At 21.5% G+C, this 20,710-nt stretch overlaps 2 protein-coding genes across 2 annotated transcripts in view; both read left to right on the forward strand.

Moving 5' to 3' along the window:
* Positions 1-4,397, forward strand: part of LOC117172717 (trafficking protein particle complex subunit 8) — a 46,803-nt gene extending 42,406 nt beyond the window's left edge. Inside the window, exon 8 of the mRNA XM_033360878.1 lies at positions 3,595-4,397. Within this exon, the coding sequence (XP_033216769.1) occupies positions 3,595-3,862 (268 nt within the window). The 3' untranslated portion in view covers positions 3,863-4,397. The remainder of the gene's footprint in view (positions 1-3,594) is intronic.
* Positions 4,398-16,112: 11,715 nt separating this feature from the next.
* Positions 16,113-20,710, forward strand: part of LOC117173261 (adenosine 3'-phospho 5'-phosphosulfate transporter 1) — a 43,708-nt gene continuing 39,110 nt past the window's right edge. The window contains exons 1-2 of the mRNA XM_033361730.1: positions 16,113-16,144; positions 19,614-19,825. Of these exons, the coding sequence (XP_033217621.1) occupies positions 16,113-16,144; positions 19,614-19,825 (244 nt within the window). The remainder of the gene's footprint in view (positions 16,145-19,613; positions 19,826-20,710) is intronic.

Below are 20,710 nucleotides of genomic sequence, written 5' to 3' on the forward strand. Positions count from 1 at the left end.
TTTTTTTTTTTTTGCTGAAAATTCCATTTTTTGTTGAAAATTGATCTTTTTGAATAAAAAATTCAAATATTTAGTTTAAAATTAGTTTTTTTTTTTGTTGAAAAATCATCTTTGTACGTGAAAATTGTACTATTCTAGTTAAAGATAAATCATTTTGGATGAAAATGGATATTTTTAGTTGAAAATTCGTCTTTTTTTGTTAAAGATAAATTGTTCAACTGTAAATTTAAATACTCCGTTTTTTGTCGAGAATTTTTCTTTTTTTAATTAAGAATTGATCTTTTTGAACAAAAAATTCAAATATTTTCTTGAAATTAAATCTGTTTTACTTAAAAATTCAACTATTCCAGATAAACATAAATTAATTCAATTGAAAAGCCATCTTTTTGGTTGAAAAATCAACGATTGCGGTTAACAATAAACTATTTTAGTTGAAAATTGATCTTTTTTAGTTGAAAATTCAACGATTTGATTGAAAATTCTTGTCTCTTTTAAAATTCGTTTTTTATTTTTGTTTTGTTGAATATTAACAATCCCATTAAAAAATTCATCAATTGAATTGAAAATTGATCTTTTTGGTTGAAATTTCAATTATTATTTGGTTAAAAATTCATATATTTTCTTGATAGTTCATATACTTTATTCAAAAATCATGGGTTTTGTTAAAAAATTTTATACTTTTCATTGCGAAAATCAACTTTTTTAACTGAATATTTAAATACTTTTATTTTTGGTTGAAAATTTGCCCTTTTCAATTGAAAATTGATCTGGTTTTGTTAAACACAAATCATTTTAGTTGAAAATTGAAATTTTTTAGTTGAATATTCAAGTATTTTGCTCAAAATTCGTCTTTTTTTTGTTATAAATTCGATTATTCCAATAAAAAATCATTCATTTAGTGTTAAACATTCAACGATTTGATTGAAAATTCATCTCGTCTCGTTGAAAATTAAACTATTCTAGTTAAGGTAAATTAACTTAATTGAAAATTCATCTTCTTTTTTTTAATTCGACTATTCTAGTTAAAGACAAATCATTTTAGTTGAAAATTCGTCTTTTTTTTTTAAATAAATTTTTCAACTGCTAATTTAAATATTCCATTTTTTGTTGAAAAGTTTCCCTTTTTGAATGGAAAATTGATCTTTTTGAACAAAAAATTGAAATATTTAGTTTAAAATTAATTTATGTTTTTTTTTTGTTGTTGAAAATTCATCTTTTTGGTTGCAAATTCAACTGTTCTAGTTAACGATAAATGATTTGAGTTAAAAATTGATATTTTTTATTTGATAATTCAATGATTTGATTGAAAATTTTTCTCTTTTTTTTTTAAATTCGTTTTTTTCTCAATTCAACTATTGCAGTTAAAGATTCATCAATTTAATTGAAAATTTATCTTTTTGGTTGAAAAATCGTTCTTTTTTGGTTGCAAAAATAAACTTTTTTAACTCGAAATTTAAATATTCTATTTTCGGTTGAAAAGTTAGCTTTTTTAATAGAAATTTGATATGTTTTATTTGAAAATTCAACTATTCCAGTTAAATATTCATCAATTTAATTGAAAATTCATCTTTTTGGTTGAAAATTAATTACTTTGACTATTCCATTTTAGGTTGAAAATTGATCACTTCTAGTTCAAAATTTAACAATTTAGGTAAAAATTTATCGACTTTTTTTGTAGAAAATTATCTTTTTCATTATTTTATTTTTGGTTAAAATTCAAGTATTTTACTAAAATATTTACCATTTTAATTGAAAATTCAGTTGTTTTTTTTAATAATTGAGTTATTTTTTTGAAAATAAATTTTTTAACTAAGAATTAAATTATTCCAGTAGAAATTTTTGCGATTTTGCAGAAAATTTGTTTTTGTTTTTTTAAGATAGATTTTGAACGGAAAATTCAACTATTCTATTTTTGGTTGAAAAATAATCTTTTCAAATGAAAAATCGACTATTTGGTTGAAAGTTCATATTTTTTATTAAAAAATTAAAATATTTGTTTGCAAATTTCCGTACTTTGTGGGAAATTTGCCTATTTTGTAGAAAATTAATATTTATGTTAAAAAATTCATTTTTTGGTAGGTATATAATTAAAATATTCGAGTTGAAAATTAATTATTTTGGTCGAAAAATTCATCAGTTTGGTTGAAAATAAATTTCTTGAATTGAAATTTTAAACTATTTTAAATTTTTTTTGAAAATTGAACTTTTCTAATTCAAAATGTAACATTTTGGATAAAAATGTGTCGTTTTTAATTGAAAATTCAATTATTTCGTTAAAAATTCACGTATTTTGTTTTTAAAAAATCGATTTTTTTGTGGTAGAAAATTATCTTTTTCTCTCAAAGTTAATCTCCTTGTTAAAAAATTCTTCTTTTCGGTTTAAAATTAAATTATTCCAGTTAAATAGTTAACATTTTAGTTGAAAACTCATCGTCTAGGTTGGAAATTAAATTATTTGGTTGAAAGTCAAAATGTTTCATTAAAAGTTTTTTTATGTTTAATCATTTAAATTAAAAATTCATTTCTTTGGTTGAAAAATGAGTTATTTGATTTAAATTTTCTATTCTCTTTGGATAAATATTTTTTTTTCGAAAATTTAACTATTTTATTGATAATTAATTTCTTTTTTGTTTCAAAATTATGTTTTTAAATTAAAAAATAAAGCTATTATTCCAGGTGCATATTCCAGAATTAATTTCATCCTTTTGGTTGATCATTCATTTTTTGGCTAAAAATTTAATTTTTGGTTATGGTTTAAAATTCAACTATCCCTAGGTTGAGAATTAAGTTTTTAAAATAAGAATATAAATATTCCATTTTCTGTTAAAAGTTGATTTTTTTAGTTCATTATTCGAATATTTGATTAACAATTTGTCTGCTTTAATTGAAAATTTAACTCTCTTTTTTTTAATTCATTTATTTTGTTGAAAAATTGTATATTTTTTTTAAAAATAATTAATCTCTTTTTTTAAGGTTAATCTTATTGTTTAAAAATACATCTTTTTAGTTGAAAGTTCAAGTATTCCAGTTAAATTTTAGTTAAACATTTATCTTTTGGGTTGAAAATTCAACTATTTCAGTTAAAGATAAATCATTTTAGTTAAAAATTGATTTTTTGTTCTGGTCGAAGATAAATGTTTTAATTGCAAATTTGAATACTTTTAATTTTTTGTGGAAAATTTACTCTTTTTAAATGAAAATTAACCAGATTTAGTCGAAAAATCAACTATTTGATTGAAAATTCATGTATTTTCCAAGACACCGCGAAGATTCTAAGCTGTAGTGGTTCGTGTCCGTGCTAAGTTTCTAGAACATTCCTAATGTCGTCATACAATAATATTATTAGAAATGCTTAATTAAGATAAGAAATAACCTTGAAGCTGTTTACGTAAATTCTGCTCGCACAATTGCGAATGAAAACATATTAAAATATTTATAAAAAATATTAAGAATGTTCTAGAAGCTTAGCATGGACACGAACCACTGTAGTCTAGAATCTTCTCGATTTGGATAAGGTAGGAATCTTGGATTATAACCGGCCCTAATCATCCACTGATTATTCTTCCTCTTTTTTTTTTTTTTGTTTTTTTGCAGCCAAACGCATTTGCCAAGCATAAAATCTCAACTCTACACACCTCAGGCTTCGACCTTTTATCGCTACGCAGGCCACACGGCAGTTGAGTGTCACATCGAGCCCTTCGGCTGCCGTACACTCAAATTGCAAGCGATAATCCCCGCCTCAGGAACCTACGATTTAGCTTCGAGAATTGACGTCTCTGTGAGACTCATCAGCAGAGGAGAGTTTATGCCCCAAAAATGGCACATAGAGAGCGTGTGCGTTGTCAGTAATGAAAATTCGTGAAAATAGAGAAATATGACTAACCAATTTATTAATATGGTAACTATAATTATTATTTAAATTTTCTCTGTGAAGAAAAAAATGTCCCGCTCCTTTGCCCCGCTGGGAATCGAACCCAGGTCTTTCCGGTTGGGGTCGGGTGCTCTGTCCACTAATTTACCATCTTGTATCTATGACTCTTCAGAGAAAACCTTGCCATATTTGATTCCAAGCGGATCAAAGGAGAGGGATCTTTTTTCATAGTTAAAATTTAAATTTAAATAAAGTTTTGAAAGATTAAAAAATTAGAAATTTTTCAATTCATGCTAAATAATTCAAAGAATTTATACATTTTGCGACTAGTTGTGCTGTAAAGTGAATATTTTGAATATTCAACCAATTTTTCGGAGTCTTTGAAAGTTGAAATTATATATATTATTATATATTTGAGGTAGAAACTATACTTGAGAATTCGATCACGTGAGACGAGTTCTTTTATAAATAATTTTTATGTACATATGTATACGTAGCGATTTGTATAATAGAGGGCGATGAAAGCTAATAATAGGAATAATTGGGGGGGGGGGGTTGTGAAAATTGTTGGAAATTAATAAATGCAAAAAGTAGATTATTATAAAAAAAATTTGAGTTTGTCCTTTAATTATTTAGTGTTTTAGTTTAATATAAGGTTTAGCAATTTAAAATAATTTTTTTATAAATTGTGCTGCAGTCAATTTATTATTATTATTTTCATGAGAAAAAAAAACATTTGTGTCCTTTTTTGGTAGAAAACTATAATTTCTTGCTTGAAATTTGTTTTTTTTTTTTGGTTGAAAACCTAATTTTTCAATTTAAAAAATGTTGTATTTCATTGTTGGATAAAAATGATTTTTTTTAGTAGAAAAGTGGATTGTTTCGGTAAAAAAATTATGTATTTTGTTAGGTACTTGGTTGAAAATTAAACTTTTGTTAAAAATTAATCTTTTTGATTAAAGATTCATCGGTTTATTTAAAAATTCATTATTTACTTAATTTAACTATTTTATGGAAAATTCGTTTTTTTCGTTTTAAAATTAATTTTGTAACTGAAAATTTTAGTATTGCATTTTTTTGTTGAAAATTATCACTTTTTCAATTGAAAATTGATCTTCTTAATTTGTAAATTTCAAATATTTTATTGAATGTTCGTTTTTTTATGAAACTTAATCTTTTTGATTGGAAATTCAACAATTTCATTTTAAGTGTAATCATTCTAATTGAATATTTGCTTTTTTTAGTTAAAAATTAATGTATTTTTGGTTGTAAATTCAAATATTTTGATAAAAATCGATTTTTTTATAGATAATTATCTTTTTATTTGTAAGGTAATCTTTTGATTAATGATTCATCATTTTAGTTAAAAATTCATCGTTGATTCAAATGAACTATTTTATTGAAAATTCGTATCCTTTTCTCGATTGAAACTTCATCTTTTTAGTAGAATATAAATGATTTTAGTTGAAAATTAATTTTTTATAGTTGAAAATCCACATATTTAGTTAAAAATCAATTTTTTTTTGGTAGAAAATTATCTTTTTTTTTTTGTAAGGTAATATTCTTTCTTCAAAGTTCTTGTTTTCGGTTAAAAACTCAATTTTTACAGTTAAATGTTCATCATTTTAGTTGAAAATTCACCTTTTAGATTGGAAATAAAATTACTTGGTTCAAAATTAAACTCAAGCTAAAAAATTGTTTTCCATTGAAAATTCATCATTTTAGATAAAAATTGATCATTGATTAAAATGAACTATTTTGCTGAAAATTCGTTGTTTTTTTTATTCAAAAATTACTAAATAAACTAAAAATTTTATTAGTGCATTTTTGGTTGAAAAGTATCCCCTTTATGATTTAAACTTCATCTTTTTCGTGAAAAATTCAACAATTTTAGTATAATAAAAATGATTTTAGTTGAAAATTCATGTATTTGATTAAAAATTCGCCTTTTTTAAAAATAAAACGATTTTTGTTGAAAAACATTTCAGTTGGAAATTCAACGATCTGCTTGAAATTTTTTTTTTTTTATAAAATTTCATCTTTTTGATTGTAAATTCACATGTTTTGTTAAAAATCGATTTTTTTTGTGGAAAATTATATTATTTGTTGAAAATTTAAGTATTAAAGTTAAATATTTATAATTTTAGTTGAAAATCAATTTTTTATATTGGAAATAAAATTACTTTGTTGAAAATTAAACTATCGTTAACAATTAATATTTTGATTGAAGATTCATCATTTTAATTAAAAATTCATCGCTGATTAAAATGCACTATTTTATTGAAAATTCGTTATTTTTTTTTGTATGAAAATTAATTATTTAACTTCAAATTTTATTAATGCATTTTTTGTTAAAAATTATCCCATTTTCGATTTGAACTTCACCTTTTTGGTAAAAAATTCAACAATTTTATTAGAATATAAATATTTTTAGTTGAAAATTCAACAATATGATGGAAAATTCATGTATTTTGTTAAAAATGCGTCTTTTTTTAAAATAAAACTATTTCTGTTGAAGATGAATCATTCTAATTAAAAACTTTCTCTTTTACAGTTGAAAATTCAACAATCTGATTGAAAATTCGCCCTTTTGGGGTGAAATTTCATCTTTTTGGTTGAAAATCCACATATTTTGTTAAAAATCAATTCTTTTGGTAGAAATTGATATTTTTCTTTGTAAGCTAATCTTCTTGTATAAAAATTCTTTATTACGGCTTAAAATGCAATTATTACAGTTGAATAGTTATAATTCTGAAATTAAAAAAATTAAACTTTTGTTAAAAATTATTTTGTTTTTTATTGAAGATTCATCATTTTAGTTAAAAATTTATCACTGACTTAATTAAACTATTTTAATTAAAAATTCGTTTTTTCTTTGGTTCAAAACTAATTTTTTAACTGCTTTAAATATTCTTTTTTTTTTTATTAAAAAGTTTCCTCTTTTTAAATGGAAATAAATCTTTTTGAGTTAAAAATTTTAATATTTGATTAAAACTTCATATATTTTGTGGAAAATTAATTTTTTAAATGAATTTTCCTCTTTTTTGGTTGACATTTCGACAATTTCAGTTGAATGCAAATGACTTTAGTTAAAAATTGTTCTTTTTATTTGAAAATTCAACGTCTTTTTTGGTTAAAAATTCATTATTTTAGTTAAAAAATCATCACTGATTTAACTGAACTATTTTTTGAAAATTCGTTGTTTTTTTGTTTGAAAAATTAATTTTTCAACTGTAAATTTAAATATTGTATTTTTATTTGAAAAGTATCCCTTTTTTAAATAAAAAATTAATCTTGTTAAGTTGAAAAATCAAATATTTCTTTGAAACTTCGTTTTTCTTGTTTTTTGATAATTCAACAATTTCATTGAAATATAAATTATTTTAGTTATAAATTGATCTTTTGTAGTTAAAAATTCAACGATTTGTTTGAAAATTCATGTAGTTTGTTACAAATTGTTTTTGTCTTTTTTTTTTTTAGAAAATTAATCTTTTTGATTAAAAAATCAACTTTGTGGTTAAAAATATATACTTTGAATTAAAACTTTGAGTATTTTTTCAAACTTTTTTTTTATTAGAATAAATTTTTTTTCAATTGAAAATATAACTTATCTATTTTTACTTAAAAATTGATGTTTTAAATTGAAAATGAATCTTTTCCAGTTGAAAACTCGTGTAATTTGTTAAAAATTCGTATGATTTAGACAAATATTCTTCTTTGTCTTAATCCTTTCTTATCGAAAATTCATGCATTTTGATAAAAATTTGTATGTTTCGTTAGAAATGTTTTTTCATAGATAATTCATCTTTTTTTTTAAATTAATATTCTTTGATACAAAAAATCATCTTTTTATCAAAAAATTGTTGGCTTTAATTAAAATTTTAAGTATTTTGTTGAAAAATAATTTTTTATCAGATTTATTTTTTGAACAGAAAATATAATTAATCCATTTTTACTTGAAAATTGACGTTTTGGATTGAAAATTAATCCTTTCTAGTTGAAAATTCAACTATTTAGTTGAAAATTCGTATATTTTGTTAAAAATTCGTTTTTTCAAAGAAAATTAATATTCTTGTTTAAAAAATCTGCTTTTTAGTTCAAATTATTAGCTTCAATTAAGAATTTGAATATTTTTTTCGGAAATTCAGTTTTTATTAGAATTAATTTTTTTGGCTGTAAATATAACTAATTTATCCATACTTCAAAATTAATGTTTTAAAATGAAATATAATGCTTTCTAGATTAAAATTCGTTTATTTTGTTAATAATTCGTATGTTTTTTCTTAGAAAATTAATATTTTTTATTAAAAAATCATCTTCGTTGGTCACAAATTATTATCTTTAATTAAAAATGAAAGTTTATTGTTGAAAATTAATTATTCTATGAGAATTTTTTTTATCTGAAAATAGAATTAATCTATTTATACTTGGAATTTGAAGTTTTGGATTGAAAATTAATCTTTTCTAGTTGAAAATTCTAATCTTGATCTTTTGGGTGGAAAAAACAATTATTGATATTTCATTTTTTGTTAAAAATATTTTATTTTTTCACTAGAAAATTCAACTGTTTGGTTAAAAATGTATGTGTTATGTTGAAAAATTGTGTCTTTGGTAGAAAATTTATCTGTTTTGTTGAAAAAATCGCTTTTTTTGTTGTTGAAAGTTCAATTTTCTTACTAAAAATTGTACTATTTCACATTTTAGTTCAAAATTGATCTCTTCTAAAAATTGAAACATTTATGAAAAATTAATTTTCTTTTTGGTTTAAAATAATTTTTTTTTGCTAAAAATGTGTATATTCTATTTTTGTCTTGAAGATTAATCGTTTTAGATAAAAATTCATCACTGATTAAATTTAACTATTTTGTTGAAAATTTGTTATTTTTTTGTTGTTGTAAAATTAATTTTTTAGCTTTAAATTTAAATATCGTTTTTTTTTTAGTTGAAAAGTATCGGTTTTTTAATTTAAAATTGATCTTTTTGAGTTGAAAATTAGTTTTTTAATGAGACTTTATCTTTTTGGTAGAAAATTCAACAACTTCAGTTGAATGTAAATTTATTTAGTTGGAAATTGATATTTTTTATTTGAAAATTCAACGATCTGATTGGAAATTCACGTAATTTGTTAAAAATTCTTCTATTTTGTTTGAAAATTTAACGATGTCAATTACAGATAAATCATGCTAGTTGAAAATATGATATTTTTTATTTGCAAATTCAATCATCTGACTGAAAATTAATGTATTTTATAATTAAAAATTATCTTTCCGGTTGAAAATCCACATATTTTGTTAACAATTGGTTTTTAAATAGTAAATTATATTTTTCTTTGCGAGCTAATCTTCTTATTTAAAAATTCTTCTTTTCGGTTAAAAATCCAAGTATTAAAGTTAAGTATTTATTCTTTTAGTTGAAAATCCATCTTTGATTTTGTTGAAAATTCATTTTTTTTGGTTAAAAATTAATTTCTGAACTGCTTTAAATATTCTATTTTTTATTAAAAAGTTTCACTTTTGAAAAACACAATTGATCTTTTTGAGTTTAAAAAATTCAAATATTTGATTGAAACTTCATGTATTTTGTTGAGAATTAAATTGTTTTTACAAATTATTATTTTTTTATTGAAGATTCATCATTTTAGTTTAAAATTAAACTGTTTAAACATTGAACTTCTTTTTGTTGAAAAAGTTGTTTTATTTTTGCTTGAAAATAAATTTTTGTAACTGAAAATTTATATATTCTATTTTTGCCTGAAAATTCTTCTATTCCAGTTAATGATTCATCATTTTAGTTAAAAATTTATATTTTAGTTAAAAATAAAAGTACCTGAATGTATTCTTATGTTAATTAAATATTCATTCTTCTCCTTGAAGATTCATCATTTCAGTTAAAAAAAATTAATCACTAATCAAATTTAAATATTTTGTTGAAAATTCTTTGTTTCTTGTTTTTTTTCCACAAATTAATTTTAACTTTAAATTTAAATATTGTATTTTTAGTTGAAAAGTATCCCTTTTTCAATTGAAAGATGAATTTTCTGAGTTGAAAATTCAAATATTTGGTTTAAAATTTTTTTTTTGTTTGTGGAAAATTCAACAATTCCATTTGAAGATAATCAATTTCAAAGATGATCAATTTTAGTTAAAAATTCAACGATGTGATTAAAAAGTCATGTATTTTGTTAATTTTTTTTCAGAAAATTAACCATTTTGATTAAAAAATCAACTTTGGTGAATGTTTTTTTTATAAGAATACATTTTTTTCAATTTTAATTATAAATAATCTATTTTTAGTTTAAAATTGATGTTCTCAATTGTAAATTAATCTTTTCTATAGTTGAAAATTCGTGCAGCTTGTTAAAAATTCGTATGTTTTAGAAAATTATTCTTCTTTGGTAAAAACAATTTTTTTTCCGAAATTATTACATTTAATTAAAAATTTAAGTTGAATGTTGATAATTCATGTTTTTATAAAAATTAATTTTTTTAACTTAAAATATAACTAATCTACCTATATTTGAAAATTAATTTTTAAATTGAACATGAATCCTTTCAAGTTGAAAATTCGTGTATTTTTTTAAAAATCCGAATTTTTTTGTTAAAAATGTGTTTTCATAGATAATAAATTTTTTTTGTTAAAAAAATTTATATCCGAAAATTGATGTTTTGGATTGAAAATTAATCCTTTCTAGTTGAAAATTCGTGTATTTTGTTAAAAATTCGTTTTTGAAAGAAAATTAATTATCTTGGTTAAAATTCATTTTTTTAGAATAAATTTTTTAATTAAAAGTAAAACTAATCCATTTTTACTTGAAAATTGATGTTTTAGATTGAAAATTAATCTTTTCTAGTTGAAATTTTTTTTGTATTTTGTTAAAAATTCTTATGTTTTTTCTTAAGAAATTAATGTTTTTTAACTCAAAATTTTAAAATTGCACTTTTTGTTGAAAAGTATCTAATTTTAAACTGAAAATTGATCTTTTTGAGTTAAAAATTCAAATATTCGGTTAAAAATTCATGTAATTTATTGAAAGTCTATTGCTTTTATTATAAAACATCATCTTTTTGGTAGAAAATTCAATGATCCGATTGAAAATTCATGTATTGTGTTAAAAATACGTATTTTTTTAGTAGAAAATTTAACGATTTCGGTTGAAAATAAATCATTCCAGTTAAAAATTTTCTCTTTTTAATTAAAAATTCAACGATCTGATTGAAAGTTCATGTATTTTGTTAAAAAATTTTCTTGTTTAAAATTTTTTCTTTTCCGTTTAAAATTCAAGTATTACAGTTAAATATTTATAATTTTAGTTGAAAATCAATCTTTTAGATTGGAAAGAAAATTACTTGGCTGAAAATTAAACTCTTGTTAATAATTAATCTTTTGATTAAATATTCATCATTTTAGTTAAAAATTCATCACTGATTCAATTAAAATATTTTGTTAAAAATTCATTTTTTCTTCGGTTGAAAATTTGTTTTTTAACTTCTTTAAATATTGTATATTTTATTAAAAAGTTTCCCTTTTTTAATGGAAAATTTAACTTTTTGACTTGCAAATTCAAATATTTGATTAAAACTTCATGTATTTTGTTGAAAATTCATTTTTTTTATGAAACTTCATCTTTTTTGTTCAGAATTCATCGATTTCAGTTGAAGATATATCATTTTAGTTGAAAATTTGCTGTTTTTTTAAATGTTGAAAATTCAATAATCTTATTTGAACATTCATGTATTCTGTTGAAAATTGGTCTTTTTTTGAATAAAAATTCATCTTTTTGGTTGAAAATCCACATATTATGCTAAAAATTAATTTGTTAATAATTAATCTTTGGATTAAAGATTCATCATTTTAGTTAAGAATTCATCACTGATTCAATTAAACTATTTTGTTAAAAATTAGTTTTTTCTTTGGTTCAAAATTAATTTTTTAACTGCTTTAAATATTCTTTTTTTATCAAAAAGTTTCCCCTTTTTTATTAAAAGTGAATCTTTTTGATTTGAAAATTTTAATATTTGGTTAAAACTTCATATATTTTGTAGAAAATTCGACAATTTTAGTTAAATATACATGATTTTAGTTAAAAATTGATCTTTTTTGTTGAAAATTTAACGATCCGATTTAAAAATCATGTATTTTGTTAAAAGTACGTCTTTTTTGTTTAAAAATGCATTCTAGTTGAATATTTGCTTTTTTTATTTGACAATTCAACGATCCGATTGGAAATTCATGTAATTTGTTTCAAATTCGTATTTTTTTTAGCTAAAATTTGATCTTTTTGGTTGAAAATCCACATATTTTGATCAAAATCGATTTTTTTGAGGATAGAAAAGTATCTTTTTCTTTGTCAAATAATTAATCGTTTAATTGAAGATTCATCATTTTATTTAAAAATTCATCACTGATAAAGTTAAAGTGTTTTTGTTGAAAATTCTTTTTTGTCGTTGAAAATTAATTTTTTAACTGTTTCAACTATTCTATTTTTTGTTAAAAAGTTTAGTTTTTTAGTATTTGATTAAAACTTCATATACTTTGTTGAAAATTCATTCTTTTTTTTAAACTTCATTTTTTAAATTGAAAATTCAACAATTTGAATTGAATATAAATGATTTTTTTTTAATTGATATTTTTTTAGTTGAAAATTCAATGATCGAATAAAAAATTCATATATTTTGTTGAAAATATGTAATTTATGGCCATCAAAATTTTTGTTGTTGAAAATGCAGTGCTTTCAGTAAAAAATAAATAATTTTAGTTGAAAATTTGCTCTTCTTTTATTTGAAAATTCAACAATCTGATTAAAAATTCGTATTTTTTGGCTAAAACTTGATCTTTTTGGTTGAAAATCCACATATTTTGATCAAAATCGATTTTTTTGAGGATAGAAAATTATCTTTTTCTTTGTCAAATAATTAATCGTTTAATTGAAGATTCATCATTTTATTTAAAAATTCATCACTGATTAAGTTTAACTATTTTGTTGAAAATTCTTTTTTATCGTTGAAAATTAATTTTTTAACTGTTTCAACTATTCTATTTTTTGTTAAAAAGTTTAGTTTTTTTAATATTTGGTTAAAACTTCATATATTTTGTTGAAAATTCATTATTTTTTTTAAACTTCATTTTTTAAATTGAAAATTCAACAATTTGAATTGAATATAAATGATTTTCTTCAATTGATCTTTTTTTAGTTGAAAATTCAATGATCGAATAAAAAATTCATATATTTTGTTGAAAATTTGTTCAAAATGCAGTGCTTTCAGTAAAAAATAAATAACTTTATTTGAAAATTTGCTCTTCTTTTATTTGAAAATTCAACAATCTGATTGAAAATTCGTATTTTTGGCTAAAATTTTATCTTTTTGGTTGAAAATCCACATATTTGGTTCAAGATCGATTTTTTTGAGGATAGAAAAGTATCTTTTTCTTTGTCAAATAATTAATCGTTTAATTGAAGATTCATCATTTTATTTAAAAATTCATCACTGATAAAGTTAAAGTGTTTTTGTTGAAAATTCTTTTTTGTCGTTGAAAATTAATTTTTTAACTGTTTCAACTATTCTATTTTTTGTTAAAAAGTTTAGTTTTTTAGTATTTGGTTAAAACTTCATATATTTTGTTGAAAATTCTTTTTTTTTAAGCTTAATTTTTAAATTGAAAATTCAACAATTTGAGTTGAATATAAATGATTTTTTTTTAATTGATCTTTTTTTAGTTGAAAATTCAACGATCGAATAAAAAATTCATATATTTTGTTGAAAATTTGTATTTTTTGGCCAACAAAATTTTTGTTGTTGAAAATGCAGTGATTTCAGTAAAAAATAAATAATTTTAGTTGAAGATTTGCTCACCTTTTATTTGAAAATTCAACAATCTGATTGAAAATTCGTATTTTTTGGCTAAAATTTCAACTTTTTTGTGGAAAATCCACATCTTTTTTTTTTAAATCGATTTTTAAATAGATAATGATCTTTTTTCAAGCTAATCTTCCTGTTTTAACATTCTTCTTTTCCATTGAAAATTCAAGTAATACAGTTAAATATTTATCATTTCAGTTGGAAATTCATCTTTAACAACAGTTAATTTAATTTTTAACCAAGAAACTTAAGGGCATGTGACACAGCTAAATACCTATATTACCGACCACAGTTTTTCAGTTCACTGAATGTTTTTTTGAATCTAAGAACTTTTTTTGTAAATGAAATATCGATCTGAAACTTTGGGAAATGTATTAGAGTACAATAAATTACGTTTAGGTACTGCATTTTGGTAGGAACTTCACTGAAAATTATTTCATCTTTTTTCTGAACCTCAACATTTTTTGAACGTTCGAACTTTTTTTATACATAAAATATCGGTCTCAAACTTTGAGAAATGCTAGAGCCCAAAGAAAACTACGTTCATGTACAAAACTTAATAATAAAAGATGTAAAAAAATATATTTTAACAATCAATTCCAACGGCATCAGCCGGTAACGTTGTACACGAAAATACGAAACCTGGCGGCCACTAGACGAGGCTCTAGAGGGTTCGTATTTTCGATTACAACGTTACCGGCTGATTCCGTTGGAATTGATTGTTGAAATATTTTTTTTTACATATTTTATTATTAAGCTTTGTACTTTAACGTAGTTTTCTTTGGGCTCTAGCATTTCTCAAAGTTTGAGACCGATATTTTATGTATAAAAAAAGTTCGAACGTTCAAAAATGTTGAGGTTCAGAAAAAAGATGAAATAATTTTCAGTGAAGTTCCTACCAAAATGCAGTACCTAAACGTACTTTATTCTACTCTTATACATTTCCCAAAGTTTCAGCTCGATATTTTATTTACAAAAAAAGTTCTCAGGTTCAAAAGAACATTCAGTGAACTGAAAAACTGTGGTCGGTAATATAGGTATTTAGCTGTGTCACATGCCCTTAAGTTTCTTGGTTAAAAATTAAACTGTTGTTAAAAAATATTTTGATTTTTATTGAAGATTCATCATTTTAGTTAAAAAATTAATCACTGATTAAATTGAACTATTTTGTTGAAACTTCTTTTTTTTAATTAATTTTTTTAATGTAAATTTAAATATTGTATTTTTATTTGAAAAGTATCCCTTTTGTAATCGTAAATTTATCTTTTTGGTTGAAAATATATGACTTTAATTAAAACTTCGAGTATTTGTTGAATGTTTTTTTTTTAGAATAATGTTTTTTCAATTGTAAAAGTAAATAATCTATTTTGAGTTTCAAATTCATGTTTTAAATTGAAAATTCATGTAACTTGTTAATATTCTTCTTTGGTCAAAAATAATTTTTTTTTGTCAGAAATTATTATGTTTGATTCGTATGTTTTGTTAAAAAAAATTGTTTATAAATAATTAATCCTTCTTGTTAGAAAATTTTAGATTGAAAATTAATCCTTTATAGTTTAAAATTCAAGTATTATTTTAAAAATTAGTTTTTCAAATAACATTCATCTTCTTTGTAAAAAATCATATTTTTGGTCAGAAATTATTACCTCAATTAAAAATTTAGTTTGATAAAAATTAATTTTTTCTTATGAGAATTAAATTTTCAACTGAAACTATATAACTAATTCATTTTTACTTGAAAATTGATGTTTTAGATTAAAAATTAATCCTTTATAGTTGATTGTTTAATGGAAAATTGGAGAATTTTGTTGAAAATTCGTCTTTTTTTGTTTAAAATTAATCTTCTCGATTGAAAACTTAACCTTTTCTAGTAAAGATGAATAATTTTAGTTAAATATTTAATTATTTGATCGAAAGTTTGAAAAAAGATTTTCTTGTAATTGAAATTTGATATTCTTTGTTGAAAATTCATTTTTAACTACAAATTTAAATATTCAATTTTTTTATTAAAAATTTAAATTTAGAAATAAATTTAAAAAAAATTGGTATAAAATAATATATTTTGTGAAACTTTGTATAAAACGTTTCTGCAGATTCCCACTGTGCAGCGGTAGCAGCACAAGCGTAAATGTTGATATTTCGTGTCAAGCTTGTGGCTTGTTGATTTTGTAATTGCTGATACAGATATCTACAGTAGATTCCCAGATGAAAATCCGACGGAAGTTTGTTTCCGTTTTCATTAAATAGTATAAACGCCATTCAATTTAAAATATTAATGAAATAAATATGCGATCATTCTTATACAAAAATATGTCTTTATTACGCCGCAACATAACCTAGTCGAGACATCGTCAAAATCTACAAATCTTCATGAATAAATAATTATGAGTAACTACGTGGGTGACATCATAATATGGTAAGTTTGACATATATAATAAATTAGCACAATTTGTTTTCAACTATCTCTGTTAAAAAATCTGAATCATTTTTCATCGAAACTAGCTGAACCAATTTTTCTCATCAGGGCCAAACATAAAATGTGTTACCAATTTTGGCCCAAAATTCTTTTAAAAAAGTGGGGAAATGGTGTGATTTTGCACGAAAATAGGGAAGGGAATTCTTTTAAATAAAATTAATGTAAACGTCATATTGAATTCTGTATGAAACACTTCAAATTCCTATGTTTTCAAGCGTCGAAATATATTGTATTTTCAAGAAATTATATTAATTTTCAACCATGTTGTTGAATTTTTAAGTCAAGAAAGAAAATTTCAATAGAAGAATTAGATTTTCCAAAAAAGAATTAAGTTTTCATCCAAATAGTTTAATTTTTAACGATACAGATGAATTTTCAAGAAAGAACATTAATTTTCAACAAAAATAATGATTTTTTTAACAAAATACATTAATTGCCAACAAAAGAAAAGATAAATTTTCAATAAAAATGGAATAGTTACACTTTCTAAAAAATAGTTCAATTTTTAACTTCCAAAGATGAATTTTCAAGCAGTAATATTAATTATCTACAAAAACTAATCAAATTTTATCAAATAAAATAATTTTAAAATATGGGAATTATATTTTTTTAAAATAAATATCATCAATATCAACCGAATAATTAAATTTCAACTAAAAAATATAGCGTTTCAACCAAAAATAGAAGAGTTATATTATCAATTTGTAAACATTAAAATATTCATTGTTTACTAAGAAGAAAAACTAATTTTTAGCAAAATAGTTCAGTTTTTAACTAAATAATTAAATTTTCCACAAAATAGTTAAATTTTGATTAAAGCGAAAATTAATTTTTAACCGAATAAGTAAATTTTAACTAAAAAAGATAACGTTTTAATCAAAAATGGAATAAACATTTTAATATTCATTGTTTACCCAGAAAAAAACGAATTCTTAGCAAAATTGTTAAACTTTCAACTAAATAATTAAATTTTCCACAAAATAGTTAATTTTTTAACGTTTAAAGATGAATTTTCAAGCAAAAAATATTAATTGTCCCAAAAACTAACAAAATTTTAACAAATTCAATCATTTAAAACTATAGAAATTATGTATATTTCTACGGAATAAATAAAAACTGAAATTTTAAGTTAACAAAGTTAAAAAAGTTTCATAAAAAAAGTTAAATTTTCAACCAAATAATTACATTTTTTGTAAAGTGCAAATTAATTTTTAACCGAAAAATTAAATTTTAACTAAAAAATATAAAGTTTTAACTAAAAATGGAATAAACCTTTCAATATTTATTGTTTACCAAGAAAAAAACCCTAATTTTTAGCAAAATAATTAAGTTTTCAACTAAATAATTAAATTTTCCACAAAATAGTTGAATTTTTAACGATACAGATGGATTTTCAAGCAATAATATTAATTATGTACAAAACTAACGAAATTTTAACAAATTAAATAAATTTCAACTATGGAAATTATATTTCTATAATATAAACAAACACTTAATTTTTAAGTTAAAAAAATTAGTTCTTAGACAAGAAAAAACGAATTTTCATAAAAAAAAGTTAAATTTTCAACAAAATAGTTGCATTTTTTTTAAAGCGCAAATTAATTTTCAACCGAATAATTAAATTTTTTCTAAAAAAAGATAAATTTTTAACCAAAAATAAAATAGTTATATCATCAATTTGTAAACATTAAAATATTAATTGGTTACGAAGAAAAAAAACGAATTTTCAGCAAAATAGTTAAATTGTCACAAAATATTAAAATTTTCAAGTTAGTCAGATGAATTTACAAGCAAGAATATTCATTATTTACAAAACTATTTAAATTTTAACAAAACACATTAATTTTTAACTATGTTGTGGATTTTTTAAGTCAAAAAAGGAATTATATGTCATTTATTACATTTTTTACAGCGTAAATTATTTTTTAATTAAAAAAATAACAATTTTCATCTTAAAAGGATAAATTTATAACAAAAAATGGATAGTTAATTCTGAGAAATAAGAATCAGAAAATAAGTATTATCTGTTTTTTTCTTTCATTCATATAAATATAATTTTGATACGATTTTTGAGAAATTAGACATTTTTTAAAAAATATTTTAGATGTGTCAAAAAAGAATCCAGATGATTTTAAAGAATTTTTTGTATTTTTTAGGATTTTACGAAATAATGGGGAAAATTGGAGTCTTTTTAAAAAATAATTAGCAAATTTAGAACTTTGGAAGAAATCAAGAAGTATTTAATAATTTTCGGAAATGTTTCCAAATTTTTTTGACTGGCTAGAATTTTTCTTTAAATGTTGAAAAATCAATAAAAATTTTTTAAAAATGGACTTTAAACTTTTAAATTTTACTAGGAATTTTGAGAGAAATTTTTTATTCTCTTGAAACCTTCTTGAAATTTTTTTAAATCTTCTTAAATTTGTTTTTCAAATCTTTGAAAATTTAAGTTTAAATATTTTGTTTTTGAAGTTTTAAATTCTATTTGAATATCCTCAATTCTTTTATTTCTGGCTTAAAATTCATTTTAAAAAAATATATTAAAAATTTGCACACGAATCTTAAGAAAATTGTTTTTTTTTTTTAATCTTGTAAGACTTAATCTTAAAAAATTATTCAAATTTTTCTTGAATTTTTCGTAAATTCTGTAAAATTAAAAAGTTACCTTAAAATCTTTCAGATTCTTCCTGGACAATTTTTAAGATGTTTTAAGATTTTGTTTAAATTATCTCTTAAAATTCATTATTCAAAATAAAAAATTATTTTTCAATTTTTTCTAGGAACCTACACATTTTTTTCATTTTCGTGAAACCTTACAAAATTCTTTTAAAATCTTGTTTTTTAAATTTATTTTTAAATTGTTTGACAACTTCTGAATATCTCTTAAACTTACTAAATGTTTCTCTAAAATGATTTATTATGGCGAAGTTACAACATTTTGGCAATTAATTTTTTTTTTAATTTTAAAAAATTGTCTCTTAAAATTTATTACAAAACAATCATAACAAAATTTTCCAATTTCCAGAAATCTTGAAAAAAATAAATCTCAAATCTTTCATAATTATTCAAAAGTTTATAATGTTTTTCGATTTTTTCAAACTAAGTTTTCGCCCATAATTTAGTTTTTCTTATCTCTTTGCAAATGTAAAAAAATTTAAAAATTATAGTGTCCTCTTCTATCAATAATGTTTAGAAAAAATTACAAATAAATTGTATGATGAAGTAAAATTATTTTTTTGTTGTTAAAAATTTGATATACATAGTTTGTTTATGGTGCAGAAAATTCATAAATTACAAATTTTATGTAATCAGGCAACTCTAATTGGTATCGTAGTTGCCCTTTATTTATATTTTATGATTTTTTTTATAAACATTCCGCATTATTAAACATTTTTTTTTTAATTTTTAGCACCCTGATACTGCTCTCTATAAGCTTGGTCTACGGATCGACCCAAGTGATAAAATCATTATTGGGAAGCGGAGAAGAAATTCTCACTTCTTCTTCCTACTATAATTGGATTGTTCGTCTTGCTTTAAATTTATTAGGATATGCGACAGTATTATTGCCGGGCTACTTCATTCATAAATATGTCCGCCATAGCAAATATCTTCAAAGGGAGGGTAATTATCCCTTTTTTTTATTATTATTCAATATTAATAAATTAAATTATTATTATTTTTTAAATGCGCGCACACCGAAAATGAAGAGTTTGAATATTTCAGGGATCACAGTCCTTCCCCCTTTTTCCCCTTAAATTAAAAAAAAAGAAACTTAAAACAGTTCAACGAGAGAAATTTGACCCAATTTTTCCCTTTTTAATACAGTTTTAATCCATTTTTTTAAAAACATGGACAGAAATTCAAGAGATTGTCAAATAAGACGCTTTGAGATTTTTTTTGATTGTGATTTTTGAAAATCTTTTAGGAGCGGGGGAAATAAGTAAATTTTGCATTAAAAAAGAGAAATACTTTTAAATATAATTATTGTATGTATTGATATTAAATTCAAATTGAAATACTTCAAAATCCTGAAATTTCAAGTAAAAAATTATTCCATTTTCATCAAAATAGATTATATTTTAATCAAGTAGTTGATTTTTTTTACGAAAAAGATTAATTCTTTACCGAAAAAACGGATTTTTAGTAAAATACTAGTTTTTAAACAAAAATAATTAAATTTTCAACATAGTAGATAAATTGAACCAAAAAGAGGAATATTCGACATAAGAAATTCATTTCGAACTAAAATGATGAATCTTTAATAAAAAAAAAAGAAATAATTTTGAACTATATCTTTGATTTTCAACATAATACTAGATTTTTCAGAATGACTCAATTCAAACGGGAAACTCGGTGGTCAATAGGGGAAAGGAGGAGTACACATACAATAAAGACTTTTTGGAGATACTAGGCAATCTGATAAGTCCCTGAAAAATGAAACACGGAGACGTTTTTTTGGCCAAAGTCGGTTTTATTTTTCAACATACTCTCCTTTTAGGTCGATAC

Source organism: Belonocnema kinseyi, chromosome 5, assembly GCF_010883055.1.
Source record: "Belonocnema kinseyi isolate 2016_QV_RU_SX_M_011 chromosome 5, B_treatae_v1, whole genome shotgun sequence".
In the NCBI taxonomy this organism is placed as follows: Eukaryota; Metazoa; Arthropoda; class Insecta; order Hymenoptera; family Cynipidae; genus Belonocnema; species Belonocnema kinseyi.